At 48.8% G+C, this 18,729-nt stretch overlaps 1 protein-coding gene across 5 annotated transcripts in view; it reads right to left on the bottom strand.

Annotated features, from left to right (window-relative positions):
* The window catches only part of SMG5 (SMG5 nonsense mediated mRNA decay factor), a 29,489-nt gene that overhangs the window by 10,540 nt on the left and 220 nt on the right, over positions 1-18,729 (bottom strand). The window contains exons 1-13 of one of the 5 annotated variants that reach the window (XM_060136178.1): positions 17,110-17,330; positions 13,072-13,170; positions 12,425-12,548; positions 11,902-12,058; positions 9,928-10,017; positions 8,885-8,974; positions 8,094-8,172; positions 4,437-4,562; positions 4,263-4,331; positions 3,593-3,801; positions 2,755-2,892; positions 1,990-2,589; positions 96-271 (exon numbers count right to left, since the gene is read on the bottom strand). In XM_060136178.1, the coding sequence (XP_059992161.1) occupies positions 96-271; positions 1,990-2,589; positions 2,755-2,892; positions 3,593-3,801; positions 4,263-4,331; positions 4,437-4,562; positions 8,094-8,172; positions 8,885-8,974; positions 9,928-10,017; positions 11,902-12,058; positions 12,425-12,548; positions 13,072-13,170; positions 17,110-17,183 (2,031 nt within the window). In that variant the 5' untranslated portion in view covers positions 17,184-17,330. Of the gene's footprint in view, positions 1-95; positions 272-1,989; positions 2,590-2,754; positions 2,893-3,592; positions 3,802-4,262; positions 4,332-4,436; positions 4,563-8,093; positions 8,173-8,884; positions 8,975-9,927; positions 10,018-11,901; positions 12,059-12,424; positions 12,549-13,071; positions 13,171-17,109; positions 17,331-18,729 lie in introns of those variants that run through there. The other 4 variants (XM_060136180.1, XM_060136181.1, XM_060136179.1 and 1 more) reach the window with 4 other exon arrangements.

Raw genomic sequence — 18,729 nt, 5'->3', positions numbered from 1 at the left:
GCTCACCTGAGGGGATTCCCACACCCCATCCTGGCTGGCACCCTCCCCTTACACCTTGGGACCTGACGGAGAGCAGTGGGAGTGGAGTGACGCACCTGCGCACACACTATGATGAGGTCGGGGTTAGTCCGTAGCCAGTCCAGGAAGACTTTCACAGCAGGAAGCAGGCCTTCCGCCATCAGGACTTGCAGCTTCTCCTGGATGCTGCGCTCATTCCGACAGGAGCGCCCACTAGACTCACTTCCCTCCGACTCAGAGCCCTCTTCAGAGGCTGGGGGTGGGTGACAGAGAACCAGGATGAGCGACTAGTAGGCACATGGCAACAGGCTTCAGCTCTGTGCGGGGAGCATGCCCCAACCTGCTTGGACTCTTTTGAAGAATTCTGATGTGAGAAGAGAGGACTCAGGCTCCTGCCTAACTTTTCTAGGCTCACTAACTAGTTGCTTTTTTTTTTTTTTTTTTTTTTTTTACTAGTTGCTTTTAAGCCAAGAGCCTGGTGCCTTTTAAAATACGAGCTAAGGGGCTTCCCTGGTGGTGCAGTGGTTAAGAATCTGCCTGCCAATGCAGGGTACATGGGTTAGAGCCCTGGTCCAGGAAGATTCACATGCCGCGGAGCAACTAAGCCCGTGCACCACAACTACTGAGCCTGCGCTCTAGAGCCCACGTGCCCCAACTACTGAAGCCCGCGTGCCCTAGAGCCGTGCTCTGCAGCAAGAGAAGCCACTGTGATAAGAAGCCCACACAATACAACGAAAGAGTAGCCCCTGCTTGCCGCAACTAGAGAAAGCCCGTGCACAGCAACGAAGACCCAATGCAGCCAAAAATAAATAAATTAAATAAATTAATTAAAAAAAAAAACCACGAGCTAATTTGTGAGGTCTACAGCTACTCACTCAACTGATATTTATGATGTGCCTATACTGTGCAAAAGGCAGGGCAGACAGTCAGAAGTGAGCTACAGGTGGGGAGAAAAGGGGTACAGAATTAAAAGAACTACTTCCAACTCCTAGCTCTTCAAGTCTGCAGGTTAGAACACTAAGTAGTTCACACTCCAACTCTGAGCATCAGCTTCCTCATTTCTTTTATTCATTCAAAGTCCCAACCATGTGCCAAGCACTGTGTTAGGTAATGAGGATACAGCGATAGACAAAACATGGACTGCCCTGCCCTCAAGAGGCTCATGGTATTGCGGGGAGGGACAGACAAGTCAACGGACAACGTCACTCAAGTGGGAAAAGGCTGGAAGTTGCCAAGGTACAGAGTCTACAGGAGCCCACAGGAAGCCTACCCTTGGAGGAATCCCAGACCAAGTGACTTTTAAGCTAAAATCTAAAGTGAGAATTAGGCAAGCAATTGGCTAATTGAGAGGCTCGGGGCAAGGGAGGAAAAGTATATTCCAGACCAAAGAAGCACCGTGCACAAAAGCTTGGAGGTAAAGAACAGAATTTAGAATAGGGATGATAACTCTTCCACCACAAGACTGCAGTGAAAATTAGATAAGACCCCCAAAAAATCCAACCTAGTGCTTGGCATAGAGTAGATGCCGCAAATGCTCACTGCTGCTGCTGACCAGGTGCCCCCTTTGCACCTCAGGGGAAGACCCTCAGGGAAACAGTCTCATTCTAATCCACCTGCCCTGGTGGGTGTGGTTTTTCTAGCTTCCAGGAGCCCTGGTAGGACCTGGGATGGCACGGGAGGGAGTTACAGCTGCAGTGCTGTGTAGGGAGAAAAGCCCCAAACCCACGGGGCAAGGTGGGAGTGGGAGGAGAATAAGACCATGAAATCAGTTGGGAGCTGAGAATAAGGAAGTGAGCAGCAGAGGGGATTCCCAGGAAAAAACTCCAGGCCACACTACAGGCAGAAGCCGAAAGCCAGGCAGTGAGGGTGGGGATGAGAGGTACTCAAACAGAGAAAAAAGTGGCCTCTCTCAGATGAGTGCCGATGGTATAGAGGTGAGGACCAGAGCAAGATGAAGAGAGGCCCAAGTACCTGGCTCTGAGGGCTTGTCCACATCCCCATTGACACAGGGCCTGCGGCTGGCCAAGGTGGGAGCTTCGGTGGCGGGCTGGAGGAGCAGGTTGCTGAAGGTGGGGGCCAGTCGGAAGCAGCGTTTAGTCTGGAACATCTGGGTGGACATGGCTTGTAGATTGCTGGCAATGCTGGCCTCACTGGGGCCCAGTGGGCCATTGAGGGATTCAGGAGCCTCTGACCTGGCCCGAGGTGGCTCCAGGGCTGGGGACCGTGTCCCTTCCTCGTCCTCCATATCTTCCAGGTCTGATCGGGACTCTTGGCTGTTCATTTCTGAATCTGTCTCGGCATCAAAGGCTGTTCCCCCACCTTCAAGGCTCTTGTCGGAGCCACTGTCTGAGCCCTCACTGGCCCGGGCTGAGTCATGGCTCGAGTCTGAGTCAAAGCCTTCACTCAGGTCACTGTCATCACCAGCTTTGGGTGGGTGGCGCCGGCGGCGGAGGCAGGAGAGGCGGGAGAACTTCCGGCTCTTTCTGACCTCGCCATCTTGAGATGCTGCAGGAGGAGGCTCAGGACCCGGCTCCTCCACCTTCTCCAAGGGTTCCTTGGACTCTGCTTCATCTGTGGAAAGAGGATGGTCAGGTGGGGCCTTAGGGACAAACCGGAACGAGGACACTGGCAGGTGCTCTTTGACAGCACCTCCCCTGCCACAACTGTGTTCCCCTCCCACGATCCCCACACCCCATGCTAACCTTTCCACAGTCACAACCTCCCCCGTGCCTGCACCTGTGCCATCACTCTGGAATGCCGGGACGGGATTCTCGCCCTCTTCCAGCTCAGCTTGCAGCCGTATGTTGACATGATTGACAAGGTGGGAGAAGAGGGCCAGGGTGAAGGCAATGGCTGCACTGTACTGCTTGGATCCTAAAACCAGGAAAGCCAGCATTAGGGGCCCAGGGCCCTGAAAAGGAGTAGGCTCCACTAATTTCAACCTCATCTCACCTGTTCTCAACCCTTCCAAGGATCCAACTACCTCTGAAAACTTCCTCTAAGGTAAAAAAAAGGCTTCTCAGGTCTCTTCACTCGCATCCTGTAATGTGGAATGTACCAGCTCATCCTGCTTCAGGTAAGCTCATGGATGCTCTTGTCCCATCTCATCCTCCCTGGCTTTGATGCCTTCACGCAAGCGTCTCCCCATATGCCCCAAGCATCTTTGCACCCAGCCCTGCCTCTCCCTCCCTTCCATCCAACTTTGCTCTACATACACCTCCGGCAGAAAGGTTTCCAGAACTGCCTAACTGCCCCCACCCCCAGCAAGTCTGAATTCCGTCTGGATCATCGCTAAGCATCTCAACCACTGTGTCTGCCTGGGTCCTGGCCAAGGGTACGTGTGTTTGTGGGTGTAGGAGGGCGGAGGGGGTGGGAATATGCTGTCGCCTTTGTTCATTCACTAGGAGCTTCTTTAGGGCAGGGTTCCTTGCCCCTATCTCCCACAGCCAGGCAGCGACACAGGTAGTGAAGGGACTGCTTGTGGAAGCAAGTTCATGGATAAGGAGCTGCAGAAAATGGTAGTGAGGATCCCAGAAGCCAGTCGGGGAGAAATGAGGGACAGAGGGAGAGTTACCTGCTCTCTTCAAGCTGTGCACACCCATAAGGCAGATGATGACCATCTGAAAGATGAGAAGGTCCGGGAGGAAAGCATATCCACTCTCATACTCCTCCTCATCCTCACTGGCCAGGCTGAGGTTGGGTGAGGAGGGCAGGTAGAAGAGACAGAGGTTGAAGTCCTCCAGGACTGACTGGCAAAGTGATGTCAGCTCTGAGTCCACAGAGCTATGGAAGGGCAGGATAACAGGGGAGGTCAGTGATGGGGGCTGGGGCAGGCAAAACGAGCTGGGAATACAGGATTCAGAGAAAAGACCACAGGATCCTTAGCGGAGACTTCAGAAAGAGGAGCAGGGGGAATCAGTGCTTGCTGGTCTCCAAAGCAGACAGAATAACACGGGAAGGGCAGACACGCAGTGGAAGAGATGTGGGTAGGCTTCCCATTCGGCCACTCCTTCAACATCTAGTAAGCACCCACTGTGCCAGAGGGTAAGCCACCCAGAGAATGGGCACAGAACCTAGGGTGAGACAGTGAGGGATGCCAAGAAAGGACTAACCAGCTAAATAATTTCCAATCAAAAGGCAGAATTCACCAGCCCACTCCCTCCTCTTCACGTCCCCTGCCAGAAAGAAGCCATCGCGATGGGGCTCACAGGACACAGTTCTTGCTCACACTCTCTTCCACTCACCTGCTTTTGGGCTGCAGGAGGCTTTGCAGATACATAAAGTTCACCAGCAACCTCTTAATGTCTTTACATCTGAAATGAGAGGAGCCCAAGGTAAATGGTGAACAGCTCCAGGGTCCCTATGGTCCTACTGCACCAATTGCAGAAAGACCCCCTCTTCCCACAGGCCCCACTCACCGCTTCTTGCTGGGAGAGAGCTTCCGAGTCTCGCACTTCTTCAGCTGGTGGTACATTTTGGCTGCCTTGTCATACAGCCGCTTGAGGTTCCCATAGGCCCCCTCAAAGGACACTTCCGACTGGATGCTGAAGGAGACAGAGGTGAGCTACTGAGTCTTGGCAGAGGCAGAGGAGGAGAGGGGAAATGTCAGTCTTCCAGGGATTTAGGGAGCACTGTTTCTAGTCAATACAGGCTGCTCCCAGCCTCCCCTTCCATGTATGTACTCAGGGTGAAAGCTATCTTTCCTAATAAAATACACACATACAACTTCCAGATTAATCAGAGTAATGATGACATCTGCATCTCCTCTGTATCTAGAAATGGGACAATTAATCTCACTGAATGTTACAAACTTAACTTAGTTACCATCCCTGAAATACACTATCCTTCATCTTAAAGCACAGGCACTTAATAGGTAGCATTTAACAAGCATTTACTATGCGCAAGGATATTTACATACACTACTTCAGTTAATCCTCATGATATTCATTCAAATGCAAATAAGTACTGAGCACCCGACTCTGTGCCAGGCACTGTACCCTACTATTGTCCACATTTACAGATGAGGAAGTAAAGCCTGAGAGAGCAAGTATAATGCAAAGGTCACATAACAGACTTCCCTGGTGGTGCAGTGGTTAAGAATCTGCCTGCCAATGCAGGGGACATGGGTTCGAGCCCTGGTCTGGGAAGATACCACATGCCGCGGAGCAACTAAGCCCATGCGCTACAACTACTGAGCCTGAGCTCTAGAGCCCACAAGCCACAACTACTGAAGCCCGGTGCCTAGAGTCCGTGCTCCCCAACAAGAGAAGCCACCGCAACGAGAAGCCCGCGCACCGCAACAAAGAGTAGCCCCTGCTCGCCACAACTAGAGAAAAGCCCACGCGGGGCAACGAAGACCCAACGCGGCAATCAATCAATCAATCAAACAAAGGTCACATAGCTAAAACATAGTAGAGCTGAGTCTCCAACCCAAGTCTGTCTTACCACAAAGGCTATGACCTTAAGAGCATGCTATACTTTTTAAAAAATGTCTTGTTTTTCGAAACATCTTTTAATTACAAAAAGCAGTGATAGAAAAGAAATACACGCCAGTGGTGAATTAAATATAGCTACAGGGCTTCCCTGGTGGCACAGTGGTTGAGAGTCCGCCTGCCGATGCAGGGGACACGGGTTCGTGCCCCAGTCTGGGAAGATCCCACATGCCGCGGAGCGGCTGGGCCCGTGAGCCATGGCCGCTGAGCCTGCGCGTCCAGAGCCTGTGCTCCGCAACAGGAGAGGCCACAACAGCGAGAGGCCCGCGTACCGCAAAAAAATAAATAAATTTTTTGGTACTCCTTCCACTGAGAAGTGGGCTCTGTGTCACCTCCCCTTAAATCTTGGCAGGGGATGAGGGTGGGAGACAACGACTATGCAACTGCTTTGACCAAGAGAATACTGCAGGAGTGACTCCACCAGTTTCCAGGCCCAGGCCTTAAGGGATTGGCAGGCTCTACTTCCAAGTTTCTTGGGTCATTATCTGCTGTTGGAGCCCTGAGCCACTATGTAAGAAGTCCATCTGCCCTGAGGAAGATACCACATGGAGAGGCCCTGAGACTACAGGGAGAGGGAGAGGGGTCCAGATGAACCAACCCTCCAGACATATCAGACCCCCAAATCAGCCAAATACCACTGCCTGACCCTAGACAATGCCACCAGGAGGAGAACTGCCAAACTGAGCCCTAGCCAAATGCCTAACCCACAAACCATGAGATATAATTGTTTAAGCATAGTAGAGGAGGACCTTATTTGGCACCTCCCAAACCTGGATGTGCTTGGCTCTCTTTGAAAGTGATTCACCCTAAATCATGATTATGAATGTGATGAGGGATCCAGGACAAGTAAAGGGGGCATTCCCTGGAAGGCATACAAGGAATGGGAAAGATGCAATGGGAGGTTATAATATAAAACCTGGTAATCATATTCAAGAATGAATACACAAATAACAAAGGCTGGACAGGGTGTGGAGAAAAGGGAACCCTCCTACACTATTGGTGGGAATATAAATTGGTGCAACCGCTATGGAAAACAGTATGGAGGTTCCTCAAAAAACTAAAAATAGAGTTGCCATATGATCCAGCAATCCCACTCCTAGGCATATACCCAGACAACACTGTAATTCAAAAAGATACATGCACCTCTATGTTCATAGCAGCACTATTTATAATAGCCAAGACATGAAAACAACCTAAATGTCCATTTACAGATGAATGGATGAAGATGTGATACATATATATATATATATATATATATATATATATATACACACAATGGAATATCACTCAGCCATAAAAAAAGAATGAAATAATGCCGTCTGCAGCAACATGGATGGAACTAGAGATTATCATACTAAGTGAAGTAAGTCAGACAGAGAAAGACAAATACCATATCATATCACCTATATGTGGAATCCAAAATATGACACAAATGAGCTTATCTACAAAACAGAAACAGTCTCACAGACATAGAAAACAGACTGTGATTGCCAAGGGAGAAGTGGGGGTGGAGGAGAGATGGAGTGGGAGTTTGGGGTTAGCAGATGCCAACTATTATATGTATATAGAATGGATAAACAACAAGGTCCTACTGTATAGCACAGGGAACTATATTCAGTATCCTGTGATAAACCACAATGGAAAAGAATATAAAGGAGAATGTATGTATATGTATAACTGAATCACTTGGCTGTACAGCAGAAATTAACACAACATTGTAAATCAACTATATTTCAATTAAAAAAAAAAATGAATATAGTGGATGGGAGGCCAGTCTGTAGCGATCTAGTAACGGAACAGGGTAAATATTTGTTGATACAGGAAACAGGTTTCCTTGGCCAGGAAGGCAGAATTAGGTTATTTTACTTTACACCTTAGTAGCTGACCATTTAAGCTATGAAGACCACCCTTATTCCCTTTAGGCTTTGAAGCCCAATTCACTATATAACTTCTTCTGAGATAGATTTGGCTTCTCAAGTGGACTCTGGCCCTGAATAGGTGGCAACAGTGAGCTTCCTGGCAGTTTATGTCTCACTAAGACTTAACCAACGGCATTCTCATTTACCTGTCACTCTCATGTGCATTTGGTTATGGTGACTTAGTAACCTAAGCCTAGTCAACTTTGGGTGCCCTGAAAAAATTGTTTTTTCATTCTAAGAGCTAAGTGTGAGATCCAGGGAAGCAGTGATCCACCCTGTTAAACTTGTCCCCCCGTGCTGTCATCTCTGTCACCTCAAGACACTGAAGCTCTACAGTTCTGAAGTTCTTGTCAGAGGCTACTTTGGTACCATTTTATCAACTATATCAAATTTATTTCCTTCTTCAGGAAGGCGGCAATCCTGTTATTTTTCAGGACAGCAGACAGCTACTTCAGCTGCCCAAGTATCTACAAGTCCAGGTGGCTATGTGAAAAGCAGCAGGGCTGTGTCAGGATGCCCCTGAGAGAAGGGACACCCTCAATCTTAGCATTCTTCTATCTATCTCACTCAGGAGCTAGAGAAGGGAGAAAGGGAAGAGAGAAAACAAAGGAGGAATTGTGCAGACATGAAAGTAGGGCTGGGGAAAGAGCTGGCAAATACTCACCAGCGCAGGTAGCAATACATGGCTTCCACATTATAGTACTTGCTGCCGGCAAGTGTGCCCAGCTGGTTGAAGGGCATTCCTGGAGAGGAAGAAAAGTCACACAGTCTGTAGCCATAATACTCACCGAAAGCTGCAAGGCCCAACCCACGTTAAGCATCAGAGAACTCATGGGGAGAACAGTGGGTCTGCAGGCGACACTGGTGTCTCAGGTGATCAGCAGTTTAATCTTGCTCCTCCAGGGCGTTATCTATTCTAGACTCACTTCCTATCAGTCTAAGCCCACCTGGACCACCAGGGATTTCAGCACTGACAGCTGCCATTCCTTCAGCAGCAGCTGTGCCTCTTCCAATGCTGACTGAACTCCATGGAGCCCTCTCCTCTATCCCAGCTCAGTCTCTCACCTCTGAGTTCTCCTTCCTACATGCTAATCCCCATCTTTCCCTGTAATGGAGCCTGATCTGTTCCCTCATTGTGCCTCCATGGGGGCAGCTGAAGTACGGTCCCCTCTTTCTACAGAAACCTCAGGGACAGGGAAGCCATCTTGTCTCTCCCTCTTCTTCTGCCTCCTTCCTTCTTAGCTCAAGACTTTCCCATTTCTCTTCTCCTTCCACCATCTTCTGAGTGTGTGTTACAAGGGTCAGAATGCAGAACCAAGGTGAAGTATGAAAGAATTGAGAGTGGGTGGGAAGGACCCAGGGGGAAGTGAGTATGGCCTGCCTGCCATCTCAACATTGTCTTCCTCTTGGAAAATGCTGCTGGGTTGGGAGGCCCCAGTGGAGGGGTCCACTTACCAATCTGGGGAGCCACTGACAGGGCTTGGTAGTAAAATCTCTCAGCTAGCAGCTCAGTGTCTACGCCAGCTAATTCATTCTGATATCGTGCTGCAGGAGGGAGAGGAGGAAAAGAAATACAATGATTCCGTGTTTCAGAAAAACCTCCCCTCATCTGGGAGTCTACTCTGGAGAACTGTAATAAGAGCCCGGGAGGAAGATACCTGAGCTAGAAGGCAGGCTGCTTGGGTCTCTGGCACAGTCTTAAGTCTGCATGACTATGGGCAAACTGTTCAACTCTCTCTTCCTTGCTGGTAGGTCCAAAATGTAAAGAATATTTAGTGTTTGTAAAGTAAAGAGGCTCTTCTTGATTATCTCTTCCCAATGAAGGGGCTGCAGCATATATAAATGCTTGAAAAGACTTCTGATATTTGGTTCTGGAATTCAACTGCTCAGTTCTAGAGAGAAGACATTACTAATGACACTTGGTCAATCTACTGTGAAACAGCTGATTCTCTCTGTGCCCCTTGCCTATAAAGGGTCCAGGAGTGGGATGGGGGCAGGGAGACGAGCCTCAGATCAATAAAGGATAATGCATCTGACAGCCACACACCGGCAGCCTAATGACAGAACCACTGTCTATCAGGACTAGAGACCGGGGGCCATAAAGCAAGAGTACTTTTCCATTCTGAGAAACATATTTCAGGCAGGTAAGTCCTCCCTGAGGTCTAACTGCAATTCCTCTAGGAATCCATGAAGAGAAAACCCCAAAGGAGAAAGACATCAAATTAAAATCTTCCTAACCCACCGCTGAAACCAGGTTATCACCCTGACTTTCTTAAAGAGCAAAGACATTTTCCTTCTTCTTGTATTCACCATCCTTTTCGACTCATGCACGAACAGTGAAAAGAAGGAAACACTGTAAACAGACTGGAGGAGAAAAGTTATCAGAGGCCACACTGCGCCTCCTGCTCTCCAATCACGTAAAGGGTGGTACCAACAAGAGCAGTTGGAGCCTGTCCTGTAGCCCAAAACAGAGAAAAATGAAAGGTTCGGATTCTTACACAAATCCCCCAGGTACACTAGACATCGGTGGCATGCCATCTGTGCCCAATCCATCTCCTTCCCTGAGGCAGACACTGGCTTCTTGCATCCTGAGAAAGAGAGAGAGAGAAAGAGAGAGAGAGATATGTTTATAAGCCCATTCCTCTGTCCCTACCTTTGGGGAAACACCTTTCCTAGGTGGAGAAAGGAGATAAAGAATCCAGGGCTAGTTTTAGAACACGGCCTTATGGGGCAGAGAAGACACCCATCCAGGACACAGATAGAGACACAGGCTCACAGGTAGACAGAAGTAGAGACACAGAAACTCATAGGCAGGGGTCATTCATAGGACAGAAAGGAACTAGAACAGATGGGCTATGGTCCTCAACCTAGGACAGCTCCCTGGGGGAAGGTCATGTGAAAGGTCATCATAGGAAGGCTTCTAGAAAGTAGAGGTGAGGCTCAAGTGTCAGTACAGTTGTGGGTGCCTTGGGTAGCAGCTCCCCACCTAAAGGTAAAAGGTTTGGGTAAAGATGGGAAACTTGCCCAGGAAGAATGGCATTTGAATGAGGCCAAGGTAAATGCTCCTGGCTTCTGCTTGGTGGGAGGTCCACAGAGAAGGCAGCCTATGGAGAGTCTATTCATGAGGGAAACGAGGTCATCTTGCCTGACCTGAGGACTGGTGGTGGCCAGAGCCAAACATGCATGGGCTCTCTCCTCTCCCTTCACCCAGGCAGCCTTGTAACTTCAGAGAGCTCCGGCTACTTGGCAGGCAGTTTTCCCATGTGCCAGGTACTGTTCTAAGTGTATTAAAATATCAACTTAAGTAATGCTCAAAGCAACCGCATGAGGTAGTTACTCTTGTTACTTCCATTTTACAGTTAAAGAAATCAAAGTTGCACAGCAGGTAAGTTGCACAGCATCCTCCTATCCATTCCACTTTGTAGCCACACTCCTGGGTGTGTAGCTCCCATTCTGAGCAGCCTTTCCTAATATTCTTTATAGAGACATCGCTGAGTTGGCTGAATGAGAAATATCAATAAGGAGAAAAACTAAAATGATTTGGGGAACTGACCCTTTGAAATAAGGGTTCTTAATCTTTGTTTAAGCTATGGACCCCTCTGGCAATCTGGTTTAACACCTATAAATGTTGCCTTGGATTGACGTTGTTTTGTTTTGTTTTGTTTTATTTTTGGCTGCGCCACACATCTTGCAGGATTTTAGTTCCCCAACGAGGGATTGAACCCGGGGTCCCAGCAGTGAGAGTGCCAAGTCCTAACCACTGGACCGCCAGGGAATTCCCCATTGTTTTGTTTTTAAATGTTTTTAAATGTACAAAGTACAGTGCTCTGCTTCTGACCAGAGAATGCTGCCACATAGGGGTGCAGACACAACCTCTATCTCTGACCCAGAATGTCTTTGTCCTGGTGAGGGAAGGGGCATGGGGATGGGGGAGGGTAGGGGGTATAAAGAGCAAGGGGAGTTGGAGGAAGAGGGAAGGAGCTCTAAAGGATAGCTGAACTGAAGAGAAAATCACCATAGCTGCCAGTACCTCAGAAGGCCAAAAAGAGATTTGCACTATCTTGAAAGAATGTCCATGATTTCCCCAACGTTTCTAAAAACTTTAATACTTTCATCAAATACTAGGAAACAATCTCTAAAGTTAAAACAAATGCCAGCCAAATTCAACTGGAAGAAAAAAATGCTATTAATAACATCTTTCAGACCTACTCTAGATCATTCCATTCCCTCCCCGACTCCCCATCAGTCTACAATCCCAGACTGAAGAGGTCTCTCTCTCTCCTTCCTTAAGATCTTTACCCCAAGTCATACGGTTGTTTGGGTAAATCCAAATTTCATGAAGCATTTGTAGGTCTTCTAGAATGCTCTCTGCCTGGCTGGGTCACAAGGTACATGGATCCTGAGGGATAAGAAGGCTAGAAGTAGAAGCATATGAACTTGCTCCTCGAGCCCACCTTTCAGGTTTCACTGACCTATGAGGGGGTCGGTGACATGGGTCCAGTCGATGCAGCACTGCAGTTCTAGCTGGTAGTGGGACTGGATATAAAGAAGGAGATGCTGGTAGAAGCCGATACCAGCGACCAGGTGTGTCCTGTAGGCACATTCCAAGGTGCTCCGGCTGTGGATATGCTGGAGATTGGGAAAGGGAAGGGGCTAGTTAAGCAACAAGATCAGAGTTCTGCTCCCCCATCCCTAATCATATTCATCTCCCTGAAGAAATAAACTTATCTTCTTGGCTCTGGAACTTTATCCACATCTCCTCTCACTCACAAGTTACCCCTATACCCTTAGACCTACTTCTCTGGTCTCCCCATCTGGGATCAGGCTCCCCTCCTTCCCTGATCCTAATTCCATATGACTCCCTCCCTTTCTGCTATCTCTTCCTTGGTTTCCCTATCTACAACCATACTCTGGCCCACTTGCCTCGCTGTCCTTTTCTTCCTTAGCTTCCCCTCTTTAGACAAACATCTTCCCAAGATCTTGACCTCCCCTTACCTTTTTGTTAGTCTTGATAAGCTGGATAACTTCGTAGTACACCTTTCTCCACAGCAGCTCCTCTGCCTTCCTCCCATAGTCCACCGGGTGCAGGAACATAAGCTTGACGCAGAGCTCACGCAGCCTGGGAGGGTGTAGAGGAGAGCATGAGAGGGACTGCCCATCCCTTGGTGAGGGACACAAGAACTGAGGACAAGAAGGCATTTGCCAACACCCCGACTGACAAATCTCTGTGCCTCGCAATAGACATCCAGGGTCAGTCAGTAGGACCCAAGACAACAGCAGTCCTGGAAGGCAGTGGGAGCCCCAAAAGACAGAGGCAGGAGCAATAAGAATTTTAATAATCTTCATTTCTTTCCCTGCACCTTTCTCTCCTTTTTACTCTGCCTCTGTATCTCCTCCTTCCTTCCTTCATTATGCAGTATGGCCAAACCTCCAACTCAAACACCATTCTAATGGTGTTAGATGTAGAAGCTGCAGAGAGTGAGGGATCCCCTCTCCCTCTTAGGAAGGCCAGAGACGTCATACCCCATTATTGTACCATGAGGTCAGGAGATAAAAGAGAACATGTGTCTATATGTGACAGGGTTTCAGGTGGAAAGGAATAAAGAAACTGTAAGAATGTGTAGTTTAGAGTCTCAGCTTACTTGTTCCTCAGGCTAATGTTCTCTGGTTTGAACACTTCTTGATAAGCAGTTTTGTTGCAAAGGATGAGGTCAAGTCGATGCACAGCCTCCACCACGGCCCTGCAGGGAAATATAGGCAAACAGCCTCTGAGCCATGTGTATGGTCCACCTATGATGCTGGAACACTGATCCTAGAGGAAAAGCTAAAGAATTTGGGGTGGGGAAACTAAATGGCTGCAGACTGAGCTCGGTACAAAACAAGATGAACACAGTCTCCATCCTGACACAGCAGTCCCCTCAGGAGACATCTGGCAATGCTGAAGACATTTTTGATTGTCACTACCTGGGGAAGGGGAAGAAGAGGCATGCTATTGGCATTTACTGTGTGCTGCTAGACACCCCACAATACATGGGAAAGTCTACCACCATAACTATCCTGCCCCAACTGTCAACAGTGTCAAGGTAGAGAAACTCTGTGATATGGAAGGTAGACTCTCTCAATGGAAAGAGCATAGGCTGTGATGCCAGGCAAAACATCTAGGGTTTGAACCTGGCTGTGTCTTACTAACTCTATAACTTTGGGCAAAATTACCTACCTCTTTAAGCCTTAGTTACCACATGCATAAAAGTGGAAATAACAGCAGTTACCTCAAAGGGCTGTTGTGAGAATTAAATGAAATAATTTATATACAGCACTGGTATACAGTAGGCATTCAATAAATATTGGTGGAATGAATAAATTATTATTATGCAAAGGCTTATTATCTCTGACATAAAGGAAAGGCATTCCTAATATAAAATTCTGCTTTGGAATAATGGGGTAAGAGAAAGGGGGAGGGTGTCCCTAAACTGCTTAGTTATAAGGTCTCCTGGATCCTGCTGAAGGAACTGTTTCTTTAATATAAAGTATAGGCTCTGGAACCAGACAGTCTGGGTTCAAATCCTAGCTCTACTTCTTACAAGCTATGTGGTCCTGGGTAAAAAATCTAACTTCCGGGACTTCCCTGGTGGTCCAGTGGTAAAGAATCTGCCGTCCAATGCAGGGGACATGGGTTCAATCCCTGGTCGGGGAACTAAGATCCCACATGCCGTGGGGCAACTAAGCCTGCGTGCCTCAACTAGAGAGCCCATGTGCTGCAAACTACAGAGCCCACGCACCCTGGAGCTTGCACACCACAACTAGAGAGAAAAAACCCACACGCCACAACTAGAGAGAATCCTGCACGCCGCAAAGATGCCGCATGCCTCAACGAAGATCCCGTGTACCACAGCTAAGACCCAACGCAGCCAAAAAAAAAAAAACCCTTAAAAAGAAAAATCTAACTTCCTTATGTGTCAGTTCTCTCATCTATAAAATGGGATTAATATCATCATCTACTTTGTGGGGGTTAAATTAGCTAATATATAAAGCACTTGTAACAGTGCCTTGTACACAGTAAGTACTCAAAAAATATTAGTCTTCATCCTGAGGAAGATATTCCAGACCCTAAGAGAAAAGTTCAAGGAAACTCTACAATGGATGGCCAAGAGGTGCCTGGGTAAGTATCATCTCTGGAAGGGTAAAACCCAAAGGACAGACAGCAGCTGTGAGAACAGGTGAATCAGGCACAGCTCTGGACACAAAACAACCAAAAAATAGGGAGTGATGATTCATAAAACAGTCCAAAATTGTTTCAGAACACTGAAACATGCTCCTGGGCTGGGGAAAGTGGGCCACAGCAGGCTAGCATCTTGTGGTGGCTCAGGTGGTACACCACTAAAAGCTGTCCTGTACAGGGCGAAGTGACCGCCAACACCCAGCTGAGTGGGTGGGATGGTAATCAAGGCCTTCTCACAGGCAATCTTAAGAGCCCAGCATTTCTCCAAACACCTCCTGGGCTGCCTAGAGATGGAAGCCAAACCCTTTCAGCCATCCTGGCCCTCAATGCCAAGGGCAGCACCAGGCAGCCATCAGTGATATGCCAGCTTAGTCCCCAGGAAAGGGCTTTTAACTTCAGTGCCATGCACAGATGTAAGGAGGCTGTGTGTATATGTATTTTTATGGACAGGCCCCAGAGCTTTCCTTAGATTCTCAATTCAAAAAGGTTAGTAACCACTACTCTAGGAAGTTCTAATTGCAAACTCTTAAACCTGAGAGGTCTCTGCACTTTCTTCCACATTTCCCATCAGACCCTAAGCTCCTCCACTAAATTGTAATCTCTAGAACAAAAACTACAAAAAAAAGTCTTGTGTCTCATTCACTATTGTAATCCTAGGCCTAGCACTGTTAAAAAAAAAATGTTTTTAAAAAAACAGTTAAAACTGGCCTAATTAACTGGTGCTTGTGTCCCTTCCAGCATCCCTTTTCCAGCTGCCTTTTCTGAGGGGCTTAAAACATTTCAGAATTTCATTTCTGTAAACAGACTGTGGGAATTTCCCAAATTTACTGAAGGTCGGATGACAGTTACATAGTCTAACAACATATTTACCTCGGGCCAAGAAATCAGACCTTCCTCCCCCAGTTCTTCCCACCAATCAACACTGCTATAATAAATAATAAAAAGAGATCCGCTGCCTCAAATTTCCATCCTGCCCAAAGCCAACAACACACAATTACCAGCAGAGATACCCACGTGCACGCATGTAAACCACACATGCAAACATATCCGCTTAAGTCAGTCAGTTCTGTGAGGGCAGTGGCTTGAGAAAAAACAAGATTTGTGAATGATTAGAAGGATGACCAGAGCCATTTCCAAAAGCTGGAGACAAGTAAGGAATCTTGCAAGCACTGCCCACTCTCTGACAGGCAGCACTGACAATCGGCTGCATGACAAGGCACACGTGCCATCCCAGCCAACTGCTCACCCACCTGGAGACTGCTTGGGGCAGCCCACAGTGAGAGCCCTGGGGCTGATATATTGGATCACTTTTCTATTTTTGCATCAGCCTATACTCCCCTCTGCCTTCTGGCTTAGGAAGCCAAAGGAGGCAGGATGCCTACTCAAGGGAGGAAAAGACAACATGTTCTTGACTCTTTCACTGTCAAGATGAGGCCCATGGCTCTGAAGCTGGTCTTCTCATGCAAACACCTCTGGTTCTATAGAGCCTGAGCCGAATGAAAACCCCAAACCCTACTCCCTATTAGAAAGCAGAAAACTCAATTTGGTCTCTATGCTTCAACCTACTTTGATCCAGTTCAAGAGCCCATGTTTCAGCTGCCCCACACAGAAAATCCTCGACTCGGGGCAGGAGGAGCTCACTCAGGATGGGAAGAGCTCATACTGGCCTGTTCCCAACAGAGGGCTGAAAGGCTGAAGATGTGAGTGGCACAGTGGCACTGTGGAAATCAGAAACCAGGAATGGAAGTTGCCTGGCAAGAGACTGTAGTCATGAGGCTGGAAGGAAGGCAGAACTCAGGAGTCCCCAGGTGCCCTGAAATGGGCTCCTATGACCTAAGAACATTCTGGACTCAAAGTCCTTCACCACTCTTCCAGTCCAACACAAATAGTCTTCCAGCCTCTTTCTTTTCATTCCGATTCCCAAAACTTAGAGTCATAAGGGACCTCAAAGCCTATCAAATCCAAACCTCTCCTTTTAAGGGTGAGAAAACTGAGGCCCAAGGTTAAACTGTGAGAGAATGGCAAAGCAAGGAGCTGAACCTGGCTCTCTTGATTTCAGTCCAGGCCTCTTCCCTGTAAGTCCTTACAGGGTTCTAAGCACCATTCCCTTCCGGGTTTTTCTCCTATCTGTGACCCCACCCTCACCTTCCCAACCCCTGCAGTCCCCAATTCCCACCTTCTTACCCCAAATCCGCAAAGCTCGGTGCCAGCCCCAAGCTCACTGAGGGAGGTATCCCTCCACGTGCTTCCCTCCCAACCTCCCACCCACCCAATTCCTTCTTTCTGCTCAATCCAGCGTTACGGGGCCCCGAGCCCTCTGCTCCCTCCAAAATTGCACCCCCCCTCCCTCGCCCGCACCCCAGCCCGGCACCAGAGCCCGTCCGCCCGGGAGGCCCCGCCCCTCGCTGTCCCCCCCCCCCACTTCCCTTGGCGGCTGCACTCACACCCCGGCCCCTCTCACCGGTAAAGCCGCTTAGTGTGGAGGACCTTTGCTTCGGGCTCGCTGCTCTCCCCTGTGGGGGGGCCTTGGCTCATGGTGCCCGGGCCCGGGGGCGGATCCCGGTCACAGACCCCCGCCACCTACCGCTACCGCCACCACTGCCGTCTCCGACCGTAGCCGCAGCCACCACCGCCGCCGGCCCTGCTCGGCCGCCATAGCTGCGAGGCAGCTGCCCGCGACAGCTCCTCCTCCGCCTGCCAAATATCGCGATACCAGCTGGAAGTTGCGGGCCATTGGCCTGCCACTACCAAATCTCGCGAAACTCGTTTTCCCTCCCGGGAAGTTGCCAGAACTAACTGTGGGCAGCATGGCATCTTTCTGGCTTCTGCAAGCCCTTGCGAAAAACTTTATTGACAAAGCTACCAGAGAACGAACAGTGAACTCTGCGGGGGAGCTGAGGCTAAGCTGGATCCGGGCAGATGGACTCACAGCTAGGAGTATGACTTTGCTTTGTCCGACGGTGGTCATTTGGTCCATCCTTCTGCCCGCACCCCGCACCCCCGCCACATTTGAGCCGAGCCCCTTTCAGATTACTAGTTAGGGTGATTCCACTTCTCCCTTTTCCCCCATTATTTAAACAAACAAAAAACGTGTATGTGAAAATTTTCTTGGAAAGAGTCAAGCATAGCGTAAGAGTAAGGCCCTCCAATACAGGACTCTTGTAGAGGCACCTCGGCCCTTCAGCTCCCGCACCCCAACCCAAAGATTTCCACTTGCATGTTCATCTCTCACCAGTCCAGCAAACATTTATTGAACACCTGCTGTCTTCCAGTCACGATGCTGGGTTCTGGAGACACAGAGATGAGCAATCCAGACACTGTCCCTGCCCTCACAAAGCTCAAATAACTTCAGGGGAAAAGATCCACAGGACTGAGAAGGTACACCCTTAAGCATTTCTGCCCCCGGAAAGATCACCTTGGATTCCAATTGCTTTCTTAAACCTTAAACCTAACCTAAAAGGCAAGGTGTTCAGGGGACCTGTGTACCACTGTAATGGGAACATAAATTCCTTTTCCAGACACCGACCTTCTTTCTGTTCCTGAAACAACCTGTCTTTCCCACTTATTGGCCTTTCATCTGCTGTTTCTCTGCCTGGAACACTCGTTCTCCTGATTTCCCATCAAGTCTCAGCTCAAATATCATTCTGGCAAAGAGGTTTTTCCCTACTGAAATTGTCATATTGGTTTAGTTGCTAGGCTTCTTTATTATCTGTTATCCCAAAAGAACAAGCTCTTTTAGCGCAGAGGCTTTTTTTTTTTGGCCGCGTGGGGTCTTTGTTGCTGCACGTGGGCTTTCTGGCTTTCTCTGGTTGCAGGGAGCGGGGCTGCTCTTCCAGGGGCTACTCTTCGTTGTGGTGCGCGGCCTTCTTATTGCGGTGGCTTCTCTTGTTGTGGAGCTCAGGCTCTAGGCGCGCAGGCTCTAGAGCACAGACTCAGTAGTTGTGGCACACGAGCTTAGTTGCTCCGTGGCATCTGGGCTCTTCCCAGACCAGAGATAGAACCTGTGCACGCTGCATTGGCAGGCGGATTCTTAACCACTGCGCCACCAGGGAAGTCCCAAGCACAGACACTTTGCCTGTCA

This window comes from Lagenorhynchus albirostris, chromosome 2 (assembly GCF_949774975.1).
Source record: "Lagenorhynchus albirostris chromosome 2, mLagAlb1.1, whole genome shotgun sequence".
NCBI lineage: Eukaryota > Metazoa > Chordata > Mammalia > Artiodactyla > Delphinidae > Lagenorhynchus > Lagenorhynchus albirostris.
This window is presented reverse-complemented; position numbering and strand designations above follow the sequence as displayed.